Here is a 24,476-nt window from a genome sequence, read left to right on the forward strand (position 1 = left end):
AGCTCTGGACGAAAACCCTTCACATTACCAATATCTAATCGGTGATTTCAATGCGAAGCTGGGAAAACGAGAAGAAGACTCCGAAGTTTCTGTTGGTAGTTTTAGCAACGACCAAAGAAATGAGCGTGGAAATACTTTACTCAACTTCTTACAGCAACACAATTTGTACGCAATGAATTCATTTTTTGCAGGAAAGCCTCAACGGAAATGGACTTGGGCTAGTGCAGATGGTGTAACGAAAAATGAGATCGATTACATCATAACTGGCTGTAAGTCAACCGTTAAGAACGTTACGGTCCTAAACAATTTTTCAACCGGTAGTGATCACCGAATGGTTCGTGCAAGAGTCACGTTAAATACCAGATTTCAAAGATCACAACTAGTTCAGAAAAGTGAAAGGATTGACGTACAACGGCTTTACACACAAAATGAAGAATTTGCTACGAAAATGACTGCCGAATTAGATAACGTCAACAATCAATGTGAAACATTGGACGAATTGAATACCAAAATCGTCGATACAATAATGGGTTTCATGAAATCCAAATGCAAATCCGTCCAAGGGAAAGAATCAAAACTCAGCAGAGAAACATTAGACCTGATCGCAAGCAGAGCAGAGTTGGTAAAAAACGGAGGACGAGATTCGGTGGAATACCGGAACCTGTCTAAAAGTATCAACAGAGCAAGGAGATCAGATGAAAGAAAATATAATGTCAAATTGGCTCAAAACATAATTGAAGCTAACTGCAATATGAAAGTCCTACGGAGAAAAATGACAAACGCCAAAAAAGAAATCTTCAAATTACGAGACAAAACAGGAACGATCCAAACGGACCGAAATGCGATATTAAACATTGCAACAGAATTTTATGAGAATTTGTTTTCTTCAGCAAGACAGAGCCCAACGGAAGAAACCGAAGATAGACCAATAATAAGAAACGTGGGATCGGAGGATATGCCCGACATAACTGTTGATGAAGTCAAAGCTGCAGTAGCCGAGATGAAAAACAAAAAGTCTCCCGGAGAAGATGGTGTTCCAGTGGAAGCCATTAAACTAGGTGGAGACTCATTATTAAAGGCAATCACGGCTTTGTTTAATCGATGTCTCCAATGGGAAGAAGTACCAGAAGCCTGGGAAAATGCGGTAATTACATTGCTGCATAAAAAAGGAGACATAACAAAGCTGGAAAATTACCGACCCATAAGCCTATTGTCAACACTCTACAAGTTGTTTATGAAAATCATTACGAAGAGGAACACTAACAAGTTCGACTTCTACCAACCTGTTGAACAAGCTGCTTTCAGATCTGGTTTCAGCACAAACGACCATTTGCAGGTGATGAGAACGCTTATTGAGAAGTGTCGTGAATACAACATCGACATAGTCTTGCTATTCATAGACTTCGAAAAAGCTTTCGATTCAGTGGAAACATGGTCGATATTGGACGCATTAGACGAATGTAGAGTAGACTCAAGGTACTCCAACACAATTCGATATGTGTACAAAAATGCTACTTCATGTATAAAACTTCATAAGAGCACGGAGAAATTCAGAATTGGCCGAGGTGTAAGGCAGGGTGACACCATTTCACCGAAATTATTCACGGCGATTCTGCAGAGTATTTTTAGGAAGTTAAACTGGAGTAAAATGGGAATAAAGATAAATGGAGAGTACCTGAGCAATCTCCGCTTCGCTGATGACATTGTACCGATAGCAGCGAATCTAGGTCAGGCTCAGCTTATGCTACAACAGTTAAGTGAAGAGGCGAGCAAAGTTGGCCTCAAGATGAACTTATCGAAAACAAAAGTCATGACCAACATCGGGGACGATAGAGAAATCAAAATTGGTGACACTGTCATTGAACGAGTCGACAGCTATGTATATCTAGGACATAAACTGAAGTTAGGTCTGGACAACCAAACTGCAGAAATAAGACGTAGGATTGGTCTTGCATGGGCAGCGTTCGGAAAACTCAGACTAATTTTCAAAAGCAAAATGAATAATAGTCTGAAACGCAAAGTTTTCGACACTTGTGTCCTTCCAGTGCTCACTTATGGAGCGGAAACGTTAACTTTAACAAAAGCATCCGAAGATAAATTGAGAGTGACACAAAGAGCCATGGAACGGAGTATGCTCGGAATAACACTCAGAGACAGAATGACGAATCAATGGATTCGACAACAAACCAGGGTCGTTGATGTCATGGAAAGAATAGCATCTCTGAAATGGAGCTGGGCGGGACATATTGCAAGAAGGACAGACGAACGTTGGACCAAAAAGATCATGAACTGGCGACCATATAAAAGACGAGCTATAGGTAGACCACCAGAGAGATGGACAAACGGAATTAAGAATATTGCAGGTACAAACTGGCAGCAAATGGCAATGGATCGTACGAAATGGAAAGAAGTTGGAGAGGCCTACATCCAGCAGTGGATAGAAACAGACTGAAAAAGAAGAAGAAGATCACCAATTTTGGCTGACTATAACATAAACGGCAAACCGCTTAAAAGAGTTTACAGCACCAAAGATCTCGGCGTTAATTACAGAGCCGATTTTTCATTCAACGTTCATCACGAGCTGGCATCAAAGAAAGGACAGTCAATGTTATCATTCATCAAACGTCAATGCTATGGCCGCTTTAACGTCGATACGGCCAAAATGCTATACAACTCGGTCGTCCGTTCCCACCTCGAATTTGCCTGTACAGTTTGGCTACCTCACTACGACACCCACATTCAAATGCTAGAAAGTGTACAACGTCAGTTCGTACTATACGCCAATCACAACCGCCAAGTTGACCCTAATGAAGAAAGTTTTCGTTTACGCCCGTATGCTGACAGATGCGCCGAATTAAATCTTCAATCTTTGGCACGACGTCGAGCTAATGCATCAGTTTTTTTCATTCATGATGTATTGACTGGTAAAGTGAATTCACAAGTGCTTCGGGATAGAATAACTTTGTTCGATGGCTCACGATCCTTACGGAATCCTTCACTGATTCGCCTCGGTGTCCATAGACGCGCTTACTCAAGCTACTCGCCGTTCAATTTTGCATGTCGACTTTTCAACCTGGCAGCAGCCCACGTCGACCCCACTTTACCATCAAACAGCTTCCGACGGGAGGTTTTGGAGCTCGACGACTCGATATTCAATACCTTTGCCGCCTGCTGATCTGAATGCGTCGACTTCATGGCGGATATACATATTGGGAGGACCCAGCGAGGCGGCTAAATCTAACTTTGACCTTTCCTTTTTGATTGTTTTTCGTATTTTGTTTCTATATTAATTTTTGACAATGCCGCTTTTCCTGACAATTCGCGCTTGAAACCTTGAGATTCAGTTGTATTTTTTAGTTCTTTTTATTATTTAATTGAGGTTTACTTATTGACTTATCAATTGCTTATTGTGCTTGTAATTTTACTTGCTGTTTGGTTTTTTGAATTTTTGCTTCCGGTTGTTGACAAAGGTCTTCCAGTTTTGTGATATTTTTTCTTACTTTTCTTTATATTTGTGCTTTATTATGTATGTCGGCTAGAGCATAGTAGACAATAAAATTGCGATTCATTCATTCATTCATTCAATGACACAGCTGAGCACTACTTGTGCTACTGTCCTGCTTTCATAACCGCAAGGAGAAAGTATTTGGGCGGATTCACTGTTAGGTATCATCTAATTAAATCTTTGCAACCAAACGACATCCTGAACATCCTGAATCAGTAGTACAGGAAGATTCGTCGAAACAACATAGTGCTGCAAAAAACAATAGTACGCACAATGGGCCCAATGGTGGCCTCCGTGCATGTCCTACCAAGACAGCTATTTTTAATAATAAAAAAAAATGTGGCTTCCATACGTACAAAGACGTATTATGAGAAGTTTTCGGTTTGTATGAGTGGACCAGTTTGAAAACAACTAAGTTCAATTATCTACAACCCCTCATGTTTTCGTGAATGATGAAGCCCCGCAATTCAATGATAAAATGTTGTACGAAAATGCTATACTAAAAAGTCTTGTAGGCAACACGTTGTCCAATTTCCAACTGCTTCCTAACTCGATGTAAGACCATTTTTACATATTCTCAGAGGGATATTGTACAGTGTAGCTGGTGCGATTTCAGTTTAAATGCCATGCTCCATCCAAGGTTTGAGTAAATTTTTTCGTAATGTAATGAATTCAAAATAAATGGACGCACTTCATCAATACTCAGTGAATTTATTGAATTAAAGCTAAAGAGTTGAAACCGATTTTAAGAGAAAAAATCACAGTCACGTTAAATACTACATTGGAAGTTTTACAAACACATTTTTCCTATGAATAGCAGTGAAAAGTAAAAACTAGCTTGCCGTAACATCAAGCGAAAAAAAGCTGAAATGTTACTCATAAATAACCACATTTGGACATGAATAGCGCAAAACGTAAGAACTCCCCTTGCGTGATTTTCATTGTCACGTGCTTAAAGGGTAGCTCAGATTAGCAATAATGTATGAAGACAGTCTTTTTTCTTAAACTAATCATACATAGACTGCTATTTCGTACGACAAAATGTGCTACTGCCACCAGTTTGTATAAGATACACATAGTTTTTCACTAACACATGTAGGCGTTGAAAATTTGGATCATTGTAGCACATTTAAATTTTGTGCGCTAATTTTGCCACCGATTTAGTAGGGCGTAGTTTTTTGTAGTATTCGTGTAATTCATAATTTCACAGTTGTATGTATAAAATCCCAAAGCATATAAACACTGAAGGTAATGCAGACCCTCAGCGGATCAGAGAAATTACGGATCCAAACTTTCAGGTGAATTCATTTCCGAATCAAATTTTATTTAAATCTTTCTTCATCTACGGTTCGCCTGAAACTGATTAACAATCACACTCTCTCATGTCAACAACTGTTCTAGTTAACAAAAGGATATCTGCATTCGAATAGTTAATTGACCTGTGCCAACTACTCGGTTCCCACATGTGTGCAACATATCGCCGCTAAATCGTTCCAAATTCACCACTAGATGCAACTTGACGCAAACGAGTTCAATACGTGTGCAACATGACGGAGCTAAAATTCACCTGAAAGTTTGGATTCGTGTGTAACTGTGGATTTGCATTACATTCTTTGTTTATATACTTTGTAAAATCCCATAAGAACTGCCAACTTACGAATTCTTAAAGTTAAGAAATGCAAGAGAATCTACGCCTAGGGTAACAAATTTTACGTAATTCTGTTCGTAATTTGCAAGGTGCGAAACAGTTGATAGTTTAAATTTGAAAATAAAATCTGAGCGCCGGATTAAAGCTTTTCACGTATGCTGAGTGCTGATGGTGCAAGTGATTTTAAATATGATACGATATGCAGACTACGAAAGATTTACTTAAGTCGTAACTAATGTAAAATGCAGTGTAAGGAAGGAACGTTAAAATTGAGTGCAGGTCATTTTACACATTTAACTTCAGTAAAAAATATATGCTGCTGAAAATACGTGCAGTGCTTTCATTTTAAAGGTTTTTTTTAAATTTTGATCGTCTCTTTGGATTTTTTTTTTGCATAAATTTAGACATGCTTCAACGAGTTTAAAAAGGACTGTTAAAAGAAACAATACAATTGAAGGCATAGATTGCGGAATAATACCACTGGAAGAGAACACACATCAACAAATACTAGTCGGTATTTTTAACCGTACTGTGAAACGTTAAAATTCCACAGTCATGTGATGCATGGAACAAAATTGGGAGACCCTCCTTTTCCAGATAAACTACAAAACATCCAGAATAATGCTTCCAATCTGCATATATTTTGACAGATAGAGTTGACGTTAGTGACGTTAGCACTAGGACATATTTTCTAACAGAAAACCTCACAAGCCTAATTAATATGAGAAATTGTTACTACTGCGTCAAGGAGGCCCCTCTTGAAAATTCTGTTCTCGTGCTTGGTTCAGTGCTATGTTTGACCCCATTTCCATAGTGTCAAAACGAACAAAGTGTCATAATTGGCAGATTCAGCAGCATACCTGTAGAAATTGGTTCATCTGACATGGATGTCAACCAGGCCGTGAGCGGTGTTTATCATCAACAGTAGTTTTGTTATAGCTACTTCTACTCGTGTCACTGATTTCATTCGTAGACATATCTACTAAATTAAGCATCGCAAAGAGCTATCCATTCAATCGACTTAAGTCAACAATATCGTAGTCAGTTTATCACTGTTAAACAGCCGGCTGTTTCGATAATCCCCCTTTCTTTCCACAGGCAAAAAATAATAATCGGAGAATCAATCATTTATTATGCATAAAGAAGTGATGAGAATCCATCATTGATGGCACACACCTTCTATCGAAGAAACGCAACGTATTGGAAACGGTGAAGCAGAAAATCTGAATTATTTATGGTTTATTCTGTGGAGTAGATAACTTCCATCCAGACGATACACAATACTCAATCGATTTTTAAATATTTGAATGGCTTTTACCTTTTTACCTACTGACAACAGAACAAACAATGCTTGACAGAAAAATTCCATTTCCATTGACAAATAAAGATGAATAATAAAAAATAAATAAAAATTTAATATGTGAAACCAATTGAATTATCCAACGGAAATATTCAAATTAAAATCAATAAATAACAAAAAAAAAGCTTCCGATCTCGAACTAAGAGTCACGGTTGCTCGGTAGAATCGAAGCCGTGACGCAAGTCTTTTTTTTCAAAAATGACGTTTGACAGCGATGAACATAAATGGCTATTATCTATTATGAAGAAGAGACTGGCCCGCACAAAAATTCTAGTGGACCCCTAAAATTCACTTTTCAGACTGTGGTTTGGAACACGTTCAGACGGCGAAAAATCAAAAACTGACAATTGTAGAGAAGGTAATCTAATGTAAGATCACTCTCACCTTCATAAAACAGCTTTAGGCTATTTTCAGTAAAAAAGACGATAGACATGACTTTTCGACACGATCATTATCGAATCGGATGATAATGTCCGTTCGAAGATGATAATATCGCACAGAAGACGATAATATCGCTCATAAGACGATAAACTCGTCCAGCAGTCGATAATATCGTCCAGAAGACGATGAACCCGTCCAGTAGACAATTTGTTGCCCAGCAGTCCATAATATCGCCCAGCAGTCCCAGATATAATAATATCTACTCGAAGATGATAATATCGCTCATGAGACGGTAATGTCTCTCATAAGACGGTAATGTATCTCATAAGACGATAATATCGGTCGTAGGACGATAATATCGCTCATAGGACGATAATAACGCTCGTAGGACGATAATATCGCTCATAAGACGATAATATTGCTCATAAGACGATAATATCGCTCATAAGACGATAATATTGCTCATAAGACGATAACATCGCTTATAAGACGATAATATCGCTCATAAGACGATAATATGGCTCATAGGACGATAATGTCGCTCTTAGGACGATAATATCGCTCATAAGACGATAATATCGCTCATAAGACGATAATATCGCTTATAAGACGATAATATCGCTCATAAGACGATAATATCGCTCATAAGACGATAATATCGCTCATAAGACGATAATATCGCTCATAAGACGATAATATCGCTCATAAGGCGATAAACTCACCCAGCAGTCGATAATATTGCCAAGACCACGATAGTATCGACTCGAAGACGATAAGATCACCCATAAGACGATAATATCGTCCAAAGAACGATAATATCGCCAAGAAGACGATAATATCGTCCAAAGAACGATAATATCGCCAAGAAGACGATAATATCGCCTAGAAGACGATAATATCGCCAAGAAGACGAAAATAAAATTTGTCATACATCTTCCGGAAACTGTACTGCCTTAACGAACTCACTTAGAAGGGCTGACATTTAGGGTTTAGCAAAATGTCAGGATTCGGCACATTTCAAGTGAATACAATACAAAATTTTTGGGTATTAGTATCGTCTTAAAGTCGATATTATCACTTAATTGTCTTCAGGCCGATGTTACTATCCACAGGACGAAAAACATCAATTATCGTCCAGAAATTATGTCCTGTGACATCAACCATATCAGTTATTTGGAGAGAAGTGTACAAGACTTGCGTCACATTTCCGCTTCGAAGGCTTTGATTGATCAATATAAATAAAAACCTCTCGTTCTGAGGATAAAAATCAGCAATACTTGCAAATCTCGGCGAATGTAAGCACTCAACTCTTTCACATATATTATAAGCAATTGAACAATCTCGTTTTCCACTCGACTCGCAAAAAAAAAACGAAAAACGAAAAATATATTTCAACAATATGAAGAAATGACGAATAAAATTTTCCCCAACACAAAATAAAATACCTAAGCTATTCAACGATATACACAAGAAGTCAACGATTGTATTTTCTGATATGCAAAAATCAATATAATAAATTTATATATATATATAAAAGTTCACAATTTCAACTTTACTATTACATATTGGCTTATAACAAAATGTTGAACGAGGACTGTTCTTGCAATTGTTGTTGTTAGATACTTTCATAGTAACCTCAAGAGTAACTCTTGCCACCTCAATTGCGGAAACTAAATTGAGCACTGAGAATAATTGGGCGTTAGATTGAAATAGGCGAAACACTGAAAACAGCGACAATCTCTAGGCTGGTTATAAGGAATGGTAGGGACTCTGTGAAAAAGATCAAAAAGATCAAAAAGATTGGTGTTCCGGCTGAAAAGTATAATTAATAGACAGGCTAGCCAGGATACGAAACCAGAAACCTTTACCACAATTCCACATTCGTTGCGTAAAATTATCGGTTGGATGCTCTCTGAATAAACGAGGCATTGGAATGTAGATGAAAGAGGATTCCACATAAGGCGATTTTTCCCGCTGCCCTATGAGAAGTGGGACAAAGTCCTAATCAACATTGACCGAAATCAGTATCGAGCTAATCCGAAGTAGCCAGTTTTCTCTATCCAAATGCAGTCTTTTTAAATTTTACAAGATATTTACAGCCGGTGACATATTGGAAAGTGATGGATTTTGTTATAAACTCATATAAACAAGACGTAATGACATAAAATCATATTTGTTTGTGTGAGTGGATCCGCTGAAAAACACCTGAAGCGAAATACGTCATTTACTTCAAAGGTGGCGACTGTAATTTTGAAAAAAAGAAGAAAAAAGAAGTCTCACCCAAGGTATAAATGACGCAACCTACTCGTCTGTATACCTTACACTTGTTCTTTGATTATAGGAAGATGACATTTACTGTGGCAGCAATAAGCAGAAACCGATTTGAGGAACAAACCGGTCAACAGTCACAGTCTACAAAGTTTTCTTAATTGACCAAAGTTGATTCACACTCATCCATCTTCAATGAATCGTCAGTTTTCAAACTTTAAGAATTTCCTGCTTTGTAACTAAGAATTTACCAACTAATCACTCGCTTCGCTCGCGACAACTTCCTTCCCACTCGCAATTTTACATGAATCTAAGCGAAATAATTGTTTGCGGCAAAAGTAAAAGTGGTGCTGAAAACCATAATCCATATTTTTCTGTCGCCAAATTTTTTCTCGGTGAATACGGCAACAGGGAAAAACGATTTCAATTCGCGAAATGGAACTTCTTTTTAAGCTTCTTTATGATATGTATAGAAACGGAGAAGCATCACCACACAACACAAACCCATTATACCTTCCCGCACGAACGAACATGCCAAACATTGGTTCGTTGTGCTTTACATATCCATATAAGTTGTCTGTGAAATCCCGTTATACACACACGTCCCATGCAAATATCTATTCGTTTGGTGTATATTTATGTAAATAAATTTTAAAATATTGCTTTCTGCCATGCACCATGAGTATCCTGCGAATTCGCATATGAAACCCGTTTGCCGTTCGTTCCACAAAAGAGTTTTGTATCGATACGTTCAGCCAACTTACACATAAACATTTTTAAATGTTTCATACTCACAGTTTGTGAACAAGTTATGCATTTATTTACAAAAATTCCAGATTTATTACGATAACAGCGGCAAAACTCAAGACACACACCCAATATTCTGTAAGATGCAGCAATAAACAGAAAAAAAGAGTAGAGAGTTTAAGATGATATAGAACCATATTTCACATTATAATAAAGGATAAGCCTTTTTCATGTTTTGCCAGGGAATATTCTTCATTTTTTTTTCGCTCTATACATACAGGCCCGCACTGGCTGTACCAAAGCGTGCAAATTTGTTTCCTACATTTAGGCGGGAAAATATTCGTTTTTTGTGATTTGTTTGAACCAAAATCTTTTTTTGAAAAAGTAAAACCATCAAAGCACGCAAAAATGTGTTACTTTTAAAGGAAAAATTGGTTGGTGGGTTAGATTATGACTCGCAAACCAATTTTTCCTTTAAAAGTACCACATTTTTGCGTGCTTTGATGGTTTTCCTTTTTCAAAAAAAAGGATTTTGGTTCAAAGAAATCATCAAAAACTGAATATTTGCCAAGCGTCCATTGATCTTAACAGTCTGTTCGTACGTTTTGCGCACATCTGCTGTGGCTGTTATTTTGGTAAGAGAAATGATATCATTCCTTTCAACCATTCAATCAATGGAATTAATTGGCCACTTAAATAAGCTAAAAGAAAGAGACAAAACACTCGAATGCATGCAAAAAAGATGTTTAGTCTCAAATTTGCAGCTCGGGCACTATTTGAATGATCCCTAACATTTGAAACGAATCCCACAATTTTTAGATGGAGGAGCACCAAAGTTAATGTAGAATGAATGATAATAATAAAAAAATAGGAGGCCCATCGGGACCAGTGCGGGTCTGAAAGCATACATGGAACTATGGAATATAATAGTAGCCTGCCTGCATGGTTACGGCATTCCTATACTCACATCTTTTCTATATCTCTGTTCAATTGTTCCGAAATATATGTATGAAAGCTGAGGCTTCATGGTAACATTTCAAACAAACCCGGAATTTACTTGCCGTTAACTCAGAGAACACTATACACAATCAACTAGGATGTGTACACATACACACACACACACATATATATATATATATATATATATATATATATACATATACTGCGTTTGAAGATAATATATTTATGGATCCGAGCATGGTTACAGTCGAGAATGGAAATTTATTGTAACTTAATAAGGATATTATGTACCAGGAAAATGATATTTGAATGGATAAACCTTCCCAAAGAACATTTGATATTTTAGTTAGACGTTTAGTTTATGTCGGATTATATTGATCCGAGACAGAAGGGTGGTTGGAGGGAATATAAATTGGAATTTTTATATTTGCGTCGTAAGTCGGTACGTAGCACTGCACTGCCTAATTAAATTGCGAAAAAGGAGATGTGTGACACGGAGAATCTCTACGTTTCCAAGTGTGATTTACCACGTAATCGGTTTGAATAGAATAAATTAACAATTCATCACAGGTCATAAGAAGTAGTTGATTATGTACGTGTACGTGGTACGTGTGAAAATAACGTTTTCTTTCCGGTATCCAAATTAGATTTCCCGAATTATTACCTTATCCACTAAAATTCGACCAAATTTCCCGCTAAAAACGTTTGGATTTCCCGATCTTGCTAAAGCAACATTCCTATGTAAGTAAATCCTCTACATTGCATCATAACTTTTCGATAATCCCGACAAATAATGTTTTTCTTCACATCATTAGAAGGGATGGGGGCGAAACGGGCAAACCATTTCCTGAATGGCGCCTTACGGATAGGCATGGGCGATAATGAAAATGATTATCGATAATTATCAATTATCGATAATCGATAATTATCGACTTTTTTTTATCGAAAATTATCAAAAAAATATCGATAATCGATAATTATTGATATTTTGATAATTATCAAGATATCGATAATTCGATATATCGATATTTTGGTCCGAAAACCCGATATTTATCGATATATCGGTATATTATCATGAATTTTCAGATAAATATCAAAATATCGATATTTTGATAATTATCGATAATTATTAAATTAAATCATATCAATCGATTATCGATAATTTCTTTCGATTGATATTATCGATAATTTTGAACGCCTCCCATCCCTACTTACGGATGAAAATGTATTTATTGGGAGCAAGTAAAAAAAAAATTGACTAATAAATGTTCAGACGTTTGAATTCTGTTCCTTTGAAATGACGCGAGTGTAGAGGATCTAATCTGAAAAATTCTAAATATTCCTTTTTAGTCGTGGTAGGCCACAACAATAAATAGCAACGGAAAGATGTACGGGCGCGACATTCCTACTTTAGAGTAGGAATCTCGCTCGGTGAGAGATTCCTTTTCTCACTATACAAATGTAGGAATTTCGCTCTCTGTGGAACCTTCGTTCTCTTCATTATCTAAAGCTGGTTTTTTTTTGTTGTTGCTGCATACAAGCAAAATTAATTTCATAAATTTGACTTGAATGAGATTTCTCAACAGTAAGCATCAGCTAAATTCCTGTAATGCTTACAACAATATTTGTATTTCGAAAGTAGAGACTTTAACATCGTACTCTCCGTTGTGTCGAGGACAAACACTCGCGAAAAGTAGATGCTGTGTAGACCTTTTAAGTTGAAAAAAAGACTAGATGGTCTGGAGGGATGAATTGACAGTTGACAGCTGTGATCGGTTCGCTTTTGGTCACTATCGTTCACTTTTATTCAACGAAAGTGAACACAATCAATGAAAAGCGAACCGATTGCAGCTGTCAGCTATCAGTTCATCCCTCCAGACCATCTAGTCTTTTTATCAACTTAAAAGGTCTATTTAAAGAATAAATATTTCTGATTCGGTAAATAATGAACGAATTGATGATGAAGAGACGGGTGAAAAGTATTCAGAAAAATAACGGTTTTTGTGAATTAAGGTGACCTAACAGTCATCCGTTTTCATTCCGTTTTACCTAACGTAACAGTTGACATTTCAAACAATGTGCTCTATTGTATAAAATGCCAACTGTCATGTACACGGAGGCAAAACAGACTGAAAACGGATAACTGTGAATTCAGCCTTAAGTATGGTTTCCACTCAACAAAAAGTATTCCGTGTGAGAGCCGTGAGAGAGCGAGTTGTCAAGTAAACAAAGCAAAAATTGTTGGTAAGTGGAAATCAAGCCTTCAGTGTGGATACAAGGGAAACGGAACTAATTTGTTTTTGTTTTTTACATTGTCATTTGAGGAAATAAACGAAACAACGTTTGACTACGATCTTGTGTCATGACTTTCATAATGAAATATGGCAACAATTATTAAAATGAAGATGCAAGGAGGATGAGTGGGACAACCTGGTCTGGCCATACATACAGCGAATTTGTATGTCCTGGCATATTGGCCACAAAGTAATGACCAATCACAGCCATATAAATCTCATATTTTATACGGTAATCTCTAGAGCAGGGCCTAATGGTGGAAATGAGAACGAACACATAAACGGCCGCTTTTGCTTTAATTTTATGAAGATTTGATTAAGCTCGGATTTTTATTTCTTGGAATAAATTGTTTTGTTTCCTTTTTTGGTGCTATGATAATATTTCATTTTATTTTGTTGTTGTTGTTGATCGCATTTTTAATGATTTCAGCGCAAACATTTGCGTATTTCATAAAAGAACCATCTGTATTAATTTGCATAATTTATTTACGTTTTCTTTTATTTTGATGATTCCCATCCCACAGCAAGACAGACGAATCAAACATTGTAAAAGACAAAGAATTTTCCATTTACAGTCAGCGACTTTGAAATAGGTGCCGCATTTCGTTTCTGTTGTTGTTAGTTGTTAGTTCGTAAATGGATTTTCATATATACTTTTACGCACTAGTGCGCAAAAGTGACGTTTGGAAAAATGAAGATCTTACTCCGGTACATAAAATCTTGTTGCTAACTTGTGCCTAAACTGGATTTTGCGCATACTATGTGTTTTAGGCACAAGTTAGCAAAACAGCTATTTCCTAACTAGTGCGTAAATGGGAAGTTTTGCGCAAAAAATGAGAGAATTTCAAGCATGAGTGGTACTCTAACTAGAGTACTGAAACTTGACAGTGCTTCACTTTTGCTTGGGGTGCTTTGTTCATACAAACGACAAATGGGTTCGATCCCCGGGAGCTACAATCCAGTCTGGTTTTTTTAGTCACTATTATTATATTAAGAATTCGCTATATGACATTTAATAGTTAGCACATAACCATAATAAGGTCGAAATCCTGTCCTATCCGTTAGATCTAATAAGCCATATCGATACGTCACAATCATGACTATCAGCTCCATCTATGATCTATGGATGGAAGCACACATTTATCAATATGCTTGATCTAATTTCGTGGGGATACAGAAGAGCCACGTTTCTATTTGTATACATTTTATTTAGCATTAATTAGACTATGTAAACGAAATGCCAAGAGGAAGATATATCAGAAGGTATGGCCCTACTGAAAATTTCCATATAAACAAGGCATCAGAACAGTCGGAGCATTTGCTGCGACTTAGCCCCGTACGACCCGTAATCCTATTTCGTCCGTAACCATAATACGTCCGTAGCCGTAATACGCCCGGAAACCTAATACGACTGTTACCAAAATGCAAGTCAAGTTGGGCATGGTCAAATTTACTGAAAGTGTTCATTTTTAAAATTGCGCATAGCGCAATTACGAAAGCCCGTACGAAGTACCTCTCAAATAAAACCAACAATTTACGATATTATTTTAAAAACCCAAAATTTTTTCCCAACTTTCTATTGGGTATTCAATTATCTCTCAAATGAAACAAAAACTAGCAAAATCGGATGAGATTTACTCGATTTATGAGCAAAAAACACTTAGGGCCGAGTAGCGGCCTTAGTGCAAGGGCCCAAATTTGAAACTTTTTTCGTCACGTTCTTTTCGGTATTCAATTACCTTCCATAAAAAACTAAATCTAGCAAAATCGGATGAGATTTACTAGATTTATGTGCAAAAAACACTTAGGGCCGAGTAGCGGCCTTAGTCCAAGGGCCCAAATTTGAAACTTTTTTTGCCATCATTCTATTCGGCATTCAATTATCTCTCAAATGAAACAAAATCTAGCAAAATCGGATGAGATTTACTCGATTTATGTGCAAAAAACACTTAGGGCCGAGTAGCGGCCTTAGTCCAAGGGCCCAAATTTGAAACTTTTTTCGACACGTTCTTTTCGGTATTCAATTACCTTCCATAAAAAACTAAATCTGGCAAAATCGGATAAGATTTACTCGATTTATGTGGAAAAAACACTTAGGGCCGAGTAACGACCTTTGAGCCCTCCCAACAAGCTCGTGTTGCATCCTACACAAAAACAATGTTCAGCAACTTTGTTCTACTCGTCAATACCTTTCATTTGATATATCACAAGCAGCTATTGCGTGCGCATTTCGGTAGATATCGTCGAAAGACTGAAAAACACCTATAGGGCCCTAACTCTGAAGGGCCGATCCTACCATGCCCATTTTCGAACTTGACCTTACTTTTGTCGATACCAATCGGGGAAAAAAAGAATTTTGAAAAAAGGTTGTGATTTGCTCAAGCTAGAGGGGTCACGGACGGACGGACGGACGGACATTTTTTTTATTGCGGATTCGTCATCTAGGAACATAACAAAATGCTTTGCCCTTACTGTCTGCTTCCAATTCGACGTGTTACAAACGGCATATTAATCTTATAAGCCCCCAGTACTTCGTACGGGGCTAAAAACTAAATGCCGTCACATTATGATGCGATCATACTAACTCAATATATGTTTGAAGACTCAAAATAATATAAAAATGGGTAAAGTAAGGGACGTTAGCTTTTCCGACGGAAATTCACCATCAACCCTAATTTCCACCTCTAACGCTAAAACCAACGATAATGCTCTGCCAGAAAATGGCGACCATTCTGAATACATATGAATGTAACAATCAAATTTCTATTTATTTTGAATTTATCGCTTCAAGCAGGTTGGACATAGCACTGAACCAAGCACTAAAACATTTTTTTAACCGCCACAAGTATAACAAGGCATCAGAACAGTCGGAGCGTTTGCTGCGACTTAGCCCCGTACAACCCGTAATCCTATTTCGTCCGCAACCATAATACGTCCGTAGCCCTAATAAGCTCGGAACCCTAATACGTCTACAACCCTCTAATGCGTCTGTTACCAAAATGCAAGTCAAGTTGGGCATTGTCAAATTTACTGAAACTGTTCATTTTTAAAATTGCGCATAGCGCAATTACGAAAGCCCGTACGAAGTACCTTTCAAATAAAACCAACAATTTACGACATTATTTTAGAAACCCAAAATTTTTTGCCAACTTTCCGTTGGGTGTTCAATTACCTCTCAAATGAAACAAAAACTAGCAAAATCGGTTGAGATTTACTCGATTTATGTGCAAAAAACACTTAGGGCCGAGTAGCGGCCTTAGTGCAAGGACCCAAATTTGAAACTTTTTTAGCCACGTTCTTTTCGGTATTCAATTACCTTCCATAAAAAACAAAATCTAGCAAAATCGGATGAGATTTACTCGATTTATGTGCAAAAAACACTTAGGGCCGAGTAGCGGCCTTAGTGCAAGGACCCAAATTTGAAACTTTTTTGCCATCATTCTATTCGGCATTCAATTATCTCTCAAATGAAACAAAAACTAGCAAAATCGGATGAGATTTACTCGATTTATGTGCAAAAAACACTTAGGGCCGAGTAGCGGCCTTAGTCCAAGGGCCCAAATTTGAAAGTTTTTTCGCCACGTTCTTTTCGGTATTCAATTACCTTCCATAAAAAACAAAATCTAGCAAAATCGGATGAGATTTACTCGATTTATGTGCAAAAAACACTTAGGGCCGAGTAGCGGCCTTAGTGCAAGGACCCAAATTTGAAACTTTTTTGCCATCATTCTATTCGGCATTCAATTATCTCTCAAATGAAACAAAAACTAGCAAAATCGGATGAGATTTACTCGATTTATGTGCAAAAAACACTTAGGGCCAAGTAACGACCTTTGAGCCCTCCCAACAAGCCCACGTTGCATCTTACCCAAAAACAATGTTTAGCAACTTTGTTCTACTCGTCAATACCTTTCATTTGATATATCACAAGGAGCTATTGCGTGCGTATTTCGGTAGATATCGTCGAAACACTGAAAAACACCTATAGGGCCCTAGCTCTGGAGGGGCCGACCCTACCATGCCCATTTTCGAACTTGACCTTACTTTTGTCGATACCAATCGGGGAAAAAAAGAATTTTGAAAAAAGGTTGTGATTTACTCAAGCTAGAGGGGTCACGGACGGACGGACGGACGGACGGATGGACGGACGGACGGACGGACGGACGGACATTTTTTTTATTGCGGATTCGTCATCTATGAACATAACCAAATGCTTTGACCTTACTGTCTGCTTCCAATTCGACGTGTTACAAACGGCATATTAATCTTATAAGCCCCCAGTACTTCGTACGGGGCTAATAAGAAATCCACAAAACTCACGGAACCCTACTTTCGGGTGAATATAATTTTTATAAGGTTGGCCACAAGTTAAATTCTCTTTGTTAGGTTGCATCTTTATACTCAACACAAAAATTTGTTAGCAGAACAACATTAAAACGCCAAACGACACGCAAGCAACATAACAAGTCTCATATTCACCCGAAACTTGGCTTCCGTAAAATTTGTGATCCGCTGAACATTTGCATTATCTTCAGTATGTTTATATACTTTGCCTCTAACATGGCACAAATTTTAAATTTTTAGTTCACTTTAAAATGTAGACAAGTAGGTCATTTCAAACAGATTTATAGAAATTCGCTCAAATAATTGTCAAATATTGTTATTTAATGAAAATTTGTCAATAAACAATTAGATGAAACATTTATTTATCGAAACCAAAACACTGCAACAACTAGAGAATGTGTGTCCAAAATATAGTACACCTCCTATTGGAACATCTGTTCTACTGCTTGGTGGAGCATCTGCAGCTATGGGTTGCACCAATATGTGTCGTTGAATATAGCTGCGCAAAGTGAATAGACTTTGTCCAGCTCAATGTCTCTGGCTACTCACAAATCAGATCTACAGTGAACGACATCTCAAATGTCTCACTGTCAAATTTTTCTGAGAATTTTATTGTGTCATTGCAAATTCACAATGACATTCTCTGAAAAAAATGACAGTGAGACATTTGAGATGTCGTTCACTGTATGAATTGTTGAAATGATAATTACAAAAATAAATAAAAATTTCACTCACTCCGGAACGAAACATTTGAACAATGGTGCAGTCTGAAATATCAAGGATCCGAAGTGGAAAGTTTCAAAATTCACACAGCGAGCAACGACTTCATCTACAACAAGAATAGCCTATCATCATCGGAATGGGTATCTGCAATTAAGCTGAACTGCAACTATGCGGCTCTCAATGCGGTACCAGTAGTTGAAAGCACTACCAACCTCTGTCGGAAATGTGGCAGAGAGAACGAAACCATTGCACACATAACTGGTAGCTGCTCTCACAACAACCTGCTTATCCCATCGAGACACCACAGCATCAAACATATCATTGCCGAAATGCTAAGAGAGATGGGCTACACTTGCTTGGAAGAAGTTCACGCAATAGACACAGACGGTCAGTCGCGATTCAGTGACATCGTTGCTCTCCATCCTAAATCATCTACCGCTTACATAATCGACCTGACGATAAGATACGAAACAAGCAATTCGCAGCAGGACATGGATATTCGTAATGAAAAGGCGGAAATCTACAACAAATGCATCCCATTCTACGAAGAAAAACATGCCAGCACATTCGGAACAAAGAAATGGATGGTTCGTGGACTTTGGTTCGGCAGTGAGGGACGTTCGGTGCCAGTGTAATTAATTTCTTCGACAAATTGAAGCTTGACATATAAAGACGATTCACATAATGACGAATCATATATACAATTGACGAAAGTATTAGAAACCTAATTTCTGTTTATTATTAATTACGAAAAAAAAACCCGACGAATGTTAGTTTTAAGTTTGTCAAACTGTGATAGATCGGTATGCTGTGTTTAACACAACGTGTTAATAGTATATGCAACTTACTGTAAGTAGACATCACAATTTATTCTTTTAAATAAATTTATTCTTCTCTGGTTTGAGCGTTAGCGGTGGAAATTAGGGTCGAAGCTGAATTACCGACGAAAAAGCTAACGTTCTCTAATATACCAGCGTTACAATAGTACCACTCTTTTAGTTCCACTTTTTTCCGTAAAAGGGAAAAAGTGGAACTAAAAAAGTTCAACTATTGTAACGCTGCATATATGCGGCGTGAAGATAGTTTTACTTTTTCCTTTTACGAAAAAAGTGGAACTAAAAGAGTGGTACTATTGTAACGCTGGTCCCTAACATAAGAATCACCTTTTCGGTGCGGTGCGGAGTTTGTGTCAGTACGAGAAAAATATTATCTTCGCACAAGAAATTGTGCTCTGTATCGACTTCAAACGACATTAAGGTACAATATACATATCCAGTCAACTGTTGGCATAACTGTAATGTGTGCTAAAAAATGTTTTTTTTTCTTGTTATTGTACAAAGCTTAAAATCGTTATGTACAAAGCCTATGCAACACGTGCTCAACCAACGCACTTCAAGTGACCATAGTCACAGCGGTCAAATAGAGTACCATTTTGTACGATATTATTTTTACATTTGTTTGATCCACTGTCCAGCGTCAGTACCGTATTTATAGTACCACTCACGCTTGAAGTGCGTTCGCTCAACTTAACGCCATTAATTCCGTAAATATAAATTTTTTACGATAAAAAATTTTCGACTCACCTTCCAATAAATTACTGTCACGTGATCGTAACGGTGGATTTGCACTACTCGATGGTTCGGCCAACATTGGTGTTTCCGATAAATTCGATCCGGACGATGGATTCGACAATTCGCGATGTAATTTTGGTGCAGGTGGAATTGCCTCCGATTCCCGGTAAAATTGGTCTTCGTCGTACAGTTCGTCCTGGTTCTGGTCCATGTCCACCTGTTGCGGTTCGTCCGGTTCATTTGAATAGTCGAAACGGTCTTTCAAGACTTTACGAGGAACTGGTGATGCGGAAAGAAATATGTTTAGAAACAATTAAAGACTGCGATCTGATGTGATCGATCAGTAACTGAAACGGTTGTCAATTCCACGCTCTCTATGTATATCAAATGATAACTAATTTACTCACTGCAAGTGTATACAATTTTCAGATAAACCCTTGACTCCGACCTGCAAGGATTACCGAAAGTAGAACTGTCCGCCGATATTGAACACCGTCTTCGTCCGTGACACACTTCCATAACTGTTTCCGTTGCATACGATGCCAGACACGCTATTTGTACATAATAGAGAAACGAAAAAAAAGAGAACGGAAATTAGTCAAAAATAACATCCGACGGGGAATTGAGGAGGCAATAAATTCTGTACGAAAACTGTACGAATTTTGGTTGTTACATACTTTCTTCCATAACCTTTTGCGGCTGTGAACATTGTATACTTTCGTATTCGGTTCGTCCAAAACTGGCAGAATAAATGGCCACTCTGCTGTATGGATTACAGCTTAATTGTATAACTTCATTTTCGCATGCAATTTTGCTTCGGAATTCATCTGGAATTTTTTTAGGAAATTTTTTTCAGTTTCGTTATTGCAAATGAGTAACAATATAAATTTTTCAAAAAATTTCCCTCGCCTAGTCAAATTGTTAATTGTTGCGGGATTTTTCAAATTGAGTTTGCTTCGTGTGTCTACGATTACGTTTCAGATGAAATATTTGAATTGAAAAATAACAAACTTTGGAACACCATTTGTATAACTTATCAAACTGAAATGTCTATGCGGTTGATGTATATGCTTAATCGGTCCCATGAAGGATTTCTTTGCATGGTGTCGGACTATTGTCAGGCCTCCCACTTCTCCTTATTTTTTAACAATATTTCCTTACTTTTACTAATTTTTCATTTAAGTCCGTTTTGCCTCCATGTACACGACAGTTGGCATTTCATACAATAGAGCATATTGTTTCAAGTGACGACTGTCACGTACATGGAGGCAAATCGGCATGAAAGCAGAAGACTGTTAGGCCACTTTAAGTTTGAATTCACAGTCATCCGTTTTCATCATGTTTTGCCTCCGTGTACATATTGTTGGAAGTGACAACGAGTCAAAACAACGATTTTCCGCACTATTATGTGTTTTGTTTACCTCTTAAGTGCGGCGAAAGTGAATTTTGCTTTTGCGACCCCCCTGCGAAAAATGAATTTTCGCAGCACATAGGAGATAAAATGATTATTTTTGAGCGATGACATTGCGTGTAATAGTACATTACTATGCAAGGGAAGTAAAGTGATATCTCGTATCCAGATGAGAAAAAGTATCCGAGGGCGGTAGCCCGAGGTACTTGTACTCATCGTGATACGAGATATCACTTTATTTCCCGTGTGTAGTATAACGTTTTACTATGCGAGTGATGTAAAAGCTATTGCCTATACATGTAATAGCCTTATTACATGCACCAGCATAGTAAATAATTTTCTCCTTAATTTGAACTTCAGAATTCCTTATTCTTGCTCGAAGACCTCCTAAATTCCGTAAAAAGGCGGCCTAATTTTGCGTGGGAGGCCTATCTTTTCTCAATTGTCTTAAAATCGTAGACTATTTTTGGGAAAATGTTTTTCCAAATTGTACGATATTTTCCTGGATTTGCCCTTTCTTCGAAAATGATTTTAGGGAAAAATTTCATTTTAAAAGCATCGAAGCCACAGAGGATGTGTTCGGAATTTTATTGGCGTTGAAATTCCGGATTAACTTGGCTCAATTGCATTGAGAGAGAAAAACACAATAATTCGGGCGTCTTGCCCTTTCAACGTTTATGTTTAATCTCCTTTTCACACAGTCTTGCACACTTCGATCTGTTTCATTTCTATTGCATACTACGATTCTATAATATTTCGAACAGGATGTTTGAATGTTAAATGTTCACTAAATATTAGAAGCAGATTTTCAAGTCGAAACGAATAGTTGGTCTAGACTACGCAGCTTTCGGAAAACTCATATTCACGAGCAAAATGAACAACAATCTGAAACGTTGAACTGTTCGATACCCTACCAGTACTCACCTATATAGACCTGAAACTCTTACGCTAAGGATAGTGTCCGACAATAATCTGAGAGTAGCGGAAAGACCGATGGAAAGGAGTTTACCGGGAATTTCGTTCCGAGGAAAAATGACGGTGACGGGGAATCAGTGGATCAGACAAGAGACCAAGGTCGTTGATGTCATGAAGTGAATAGCATCGTTGAAATGGAACTGGACTGGACGCATTGCTAGGCGGACGGATGGACGTCGGACGAAAACTATCATGGAATGGGACCAAAGACGAAAAGACCACCGGAAAGATGGCATAATACCATCACAAAAGCGGCAGGAATAAATTGGCAATGAGCAGCAGCAGATCGAGAAAAGTGGAACAGAATTTGAGGAGGTATACATCGTCTACATCCAGCAGTGGATAAATATAGGCTGGCCAAGGAGAAGAACAACAAAAAACTTACGTTCAAATTACGACCATTAAACCGTTCAAATTTTGTTGCCACCGCCTATACTCAACTGAGTTAGACCTTGGCTATATTCACGGTCAATGCTTCACCCGAATTCATTAGCCGGAAATAATTCTCGCTCGGAGTTCTTTTATTAGCTTGTAAATTGACCTCGTTTCTATATTGTCAAATTAGGCAATAATTAAATAAGAGAATCGGACATTGACACCGTCCACGGGTACATTGTACAGTATTTATACATCAGTAATGTGCGAAAAGTGTACCAGCAATTCTCATTCGCAGAATATACAGGGGTTACATACTAATTGAATCACATCATTTTCACAAGCCACTTTGCTACGGAATTCATCTGTCAATAAAGTAAGACAATAATTAAGTTTAGAAAAGTGTAATACGTTTAATATGGTTGTTATGCTATAATACCTCGGTGTATGTGTCTTCTTAATTTCTCTAATAATTTATTACGTTTAGTTAGAAGCTATGTTCGGTGTTCATGTTGTTGTTACTGATGTTATATTTACCTTATACCAAGAATGGATGGATATATAGAACAGATTCATTGATGTGGGTAATGCTTGGGATGGTAAAGATTTGTATTTTCAATATATTCGAACATTGGAACTCTTCATTGGGAAGGTAATGAGGAACCGAAAAGCATTAGACCGAAAAGTCATAATCTAAATTTTGCAAGGGAATAGGAAAATTAGTTGGTACTGTAGCCGACAATTCGACGATACCCCAGTACGAACTCACATACATACGCAATCCTAGTGCGAGGTAGTCTATTTTTCTCTATTTTTAAGTTATATAACTTCACTCTGGTACATAACCACAAACGAATAGAGCGCTGACATTAGTAAATTTATGACGAAATGTAATAGAATCAAATCTATTACATTTGAGCGTTAGTTTCCAAACAGCATTTTCCTATAGATCTACTTAATAAATGACTTATAATGAATGAAAATGAAGTGTCAAAACGGAAGGAATTGTTATTAAGAAGAGGGAAACGAAACGAAAACATCGATTCGCTATACCGTTTCCCAAAACATAAAAAAAGTGACAGTTCGAATGAGAAAAGTTCTGTTTTCTCCACACAGCGCTGAACTCTTCTCACTAGAAATGCAGGGACTAAAATAAGGATTTCTGTGCAGGTGGGAAACTTTTCGAAGGGGCGCCTAAACACAAAATCTTGGGCGCCAAAACAAAAATTTTTATCCAAAAATAATATCATGCGTTCAGGACGTTGACGTAATTATATTTTTGATACCTAGGACCCGAAACGTGCGACTTCGTCTTCGCCTTCGGCTCTGTCTGGAAACTTCTCACACGCTAAAAAAGACCTAGGTCCTAGGTACGAAATGTACTATTACGATTTAAAGGGAATTATTCCCCTGCAGAGTTGGATCGGTTATCCGAAAAACCGAAAATTTCGGTTCGGATAGAACCGAACCGAATACTTTGGTTTTGTCGTAAAACAATATGAAATGAAGGCAGACTCGTCAAAATTGATTGATTTCATTATGAACTAAACAAAAAGAAGTAAATGGAGCAATTGCATGCGATTTTTGTGAGAAAACGAATTTGACAAGAACTTATGAGATTTTCAATTCTCAATAAAAGTATCATGCAATTGCTCCATTTACTTCTTTTTGTTTAGTTCATAATGAAATCAATCAATTTTGACGAGTCTGCCTTCATTTCATATTGTTTTTCGACAAAACCAAAGTTTTCGGTTCGGTTCAATCCGAACCGAAATTCTCGGTTCGGTTTAATCCGAACCGAAATTTTCGGTTTTTCGGATAACCGATCCAACTCTGTTCCCCTGACCGTAAGTCTAGGGTCTTTCATCCAAAAAATAATTTAAAATGTCAAAATCTAAAATCTAGTCAAGTTGC

General features: G+C 37.4%; 1 protein-coding gene across 3 annotated transcripts in view; it reads right to left on the reverse strand.

The window, feature by feature from the left end:
* Positions 1-24,476, reverse strand: part of LOC119083016 (protein eva-1 homolog C-like) — a 316,459-nt gene that overhangs the window by 58,356 nt on the left and 233,627 nt on the right. For all 3 annotated transcript variants that reach the window (XM_037192653.1, XM_037192654.1, XM_037192655.1), the window contains exons 7-9: positions 20,479-20,628; positions 20,209-20,352; positions 19,814-20,080 (exon numbers count right to left, since the gene is read on the reverse strand). In XM_037192653.1, coding sequence (XP_037048548.1) covers positions 19,814-20,080; positions 20,209-20,352; positions 20,479-20,628 — 561 coding nt within the window. The remainder of the gene's footprint in view (positions 1-19,813; positions 20,081-20,208; positions 20,353-20,478; positions 20,629-24,476) is intronic.

Source organism: Bradysia coprophila, unplaced genomic scaffold, assembly GCF_014529535.1.
Source record: "Bradysia coprophila strain Holo2 unplaced genomic scaffold, BU_Bcop_v1 contig_538, whole genome shotgun sequence".
Taxonomy (NCBI): Eukaryota; Metazoa; Arthropoda; class Insecta; order Diptera; family Sciaridae; genus Bradysia; species Bradysia coprophila.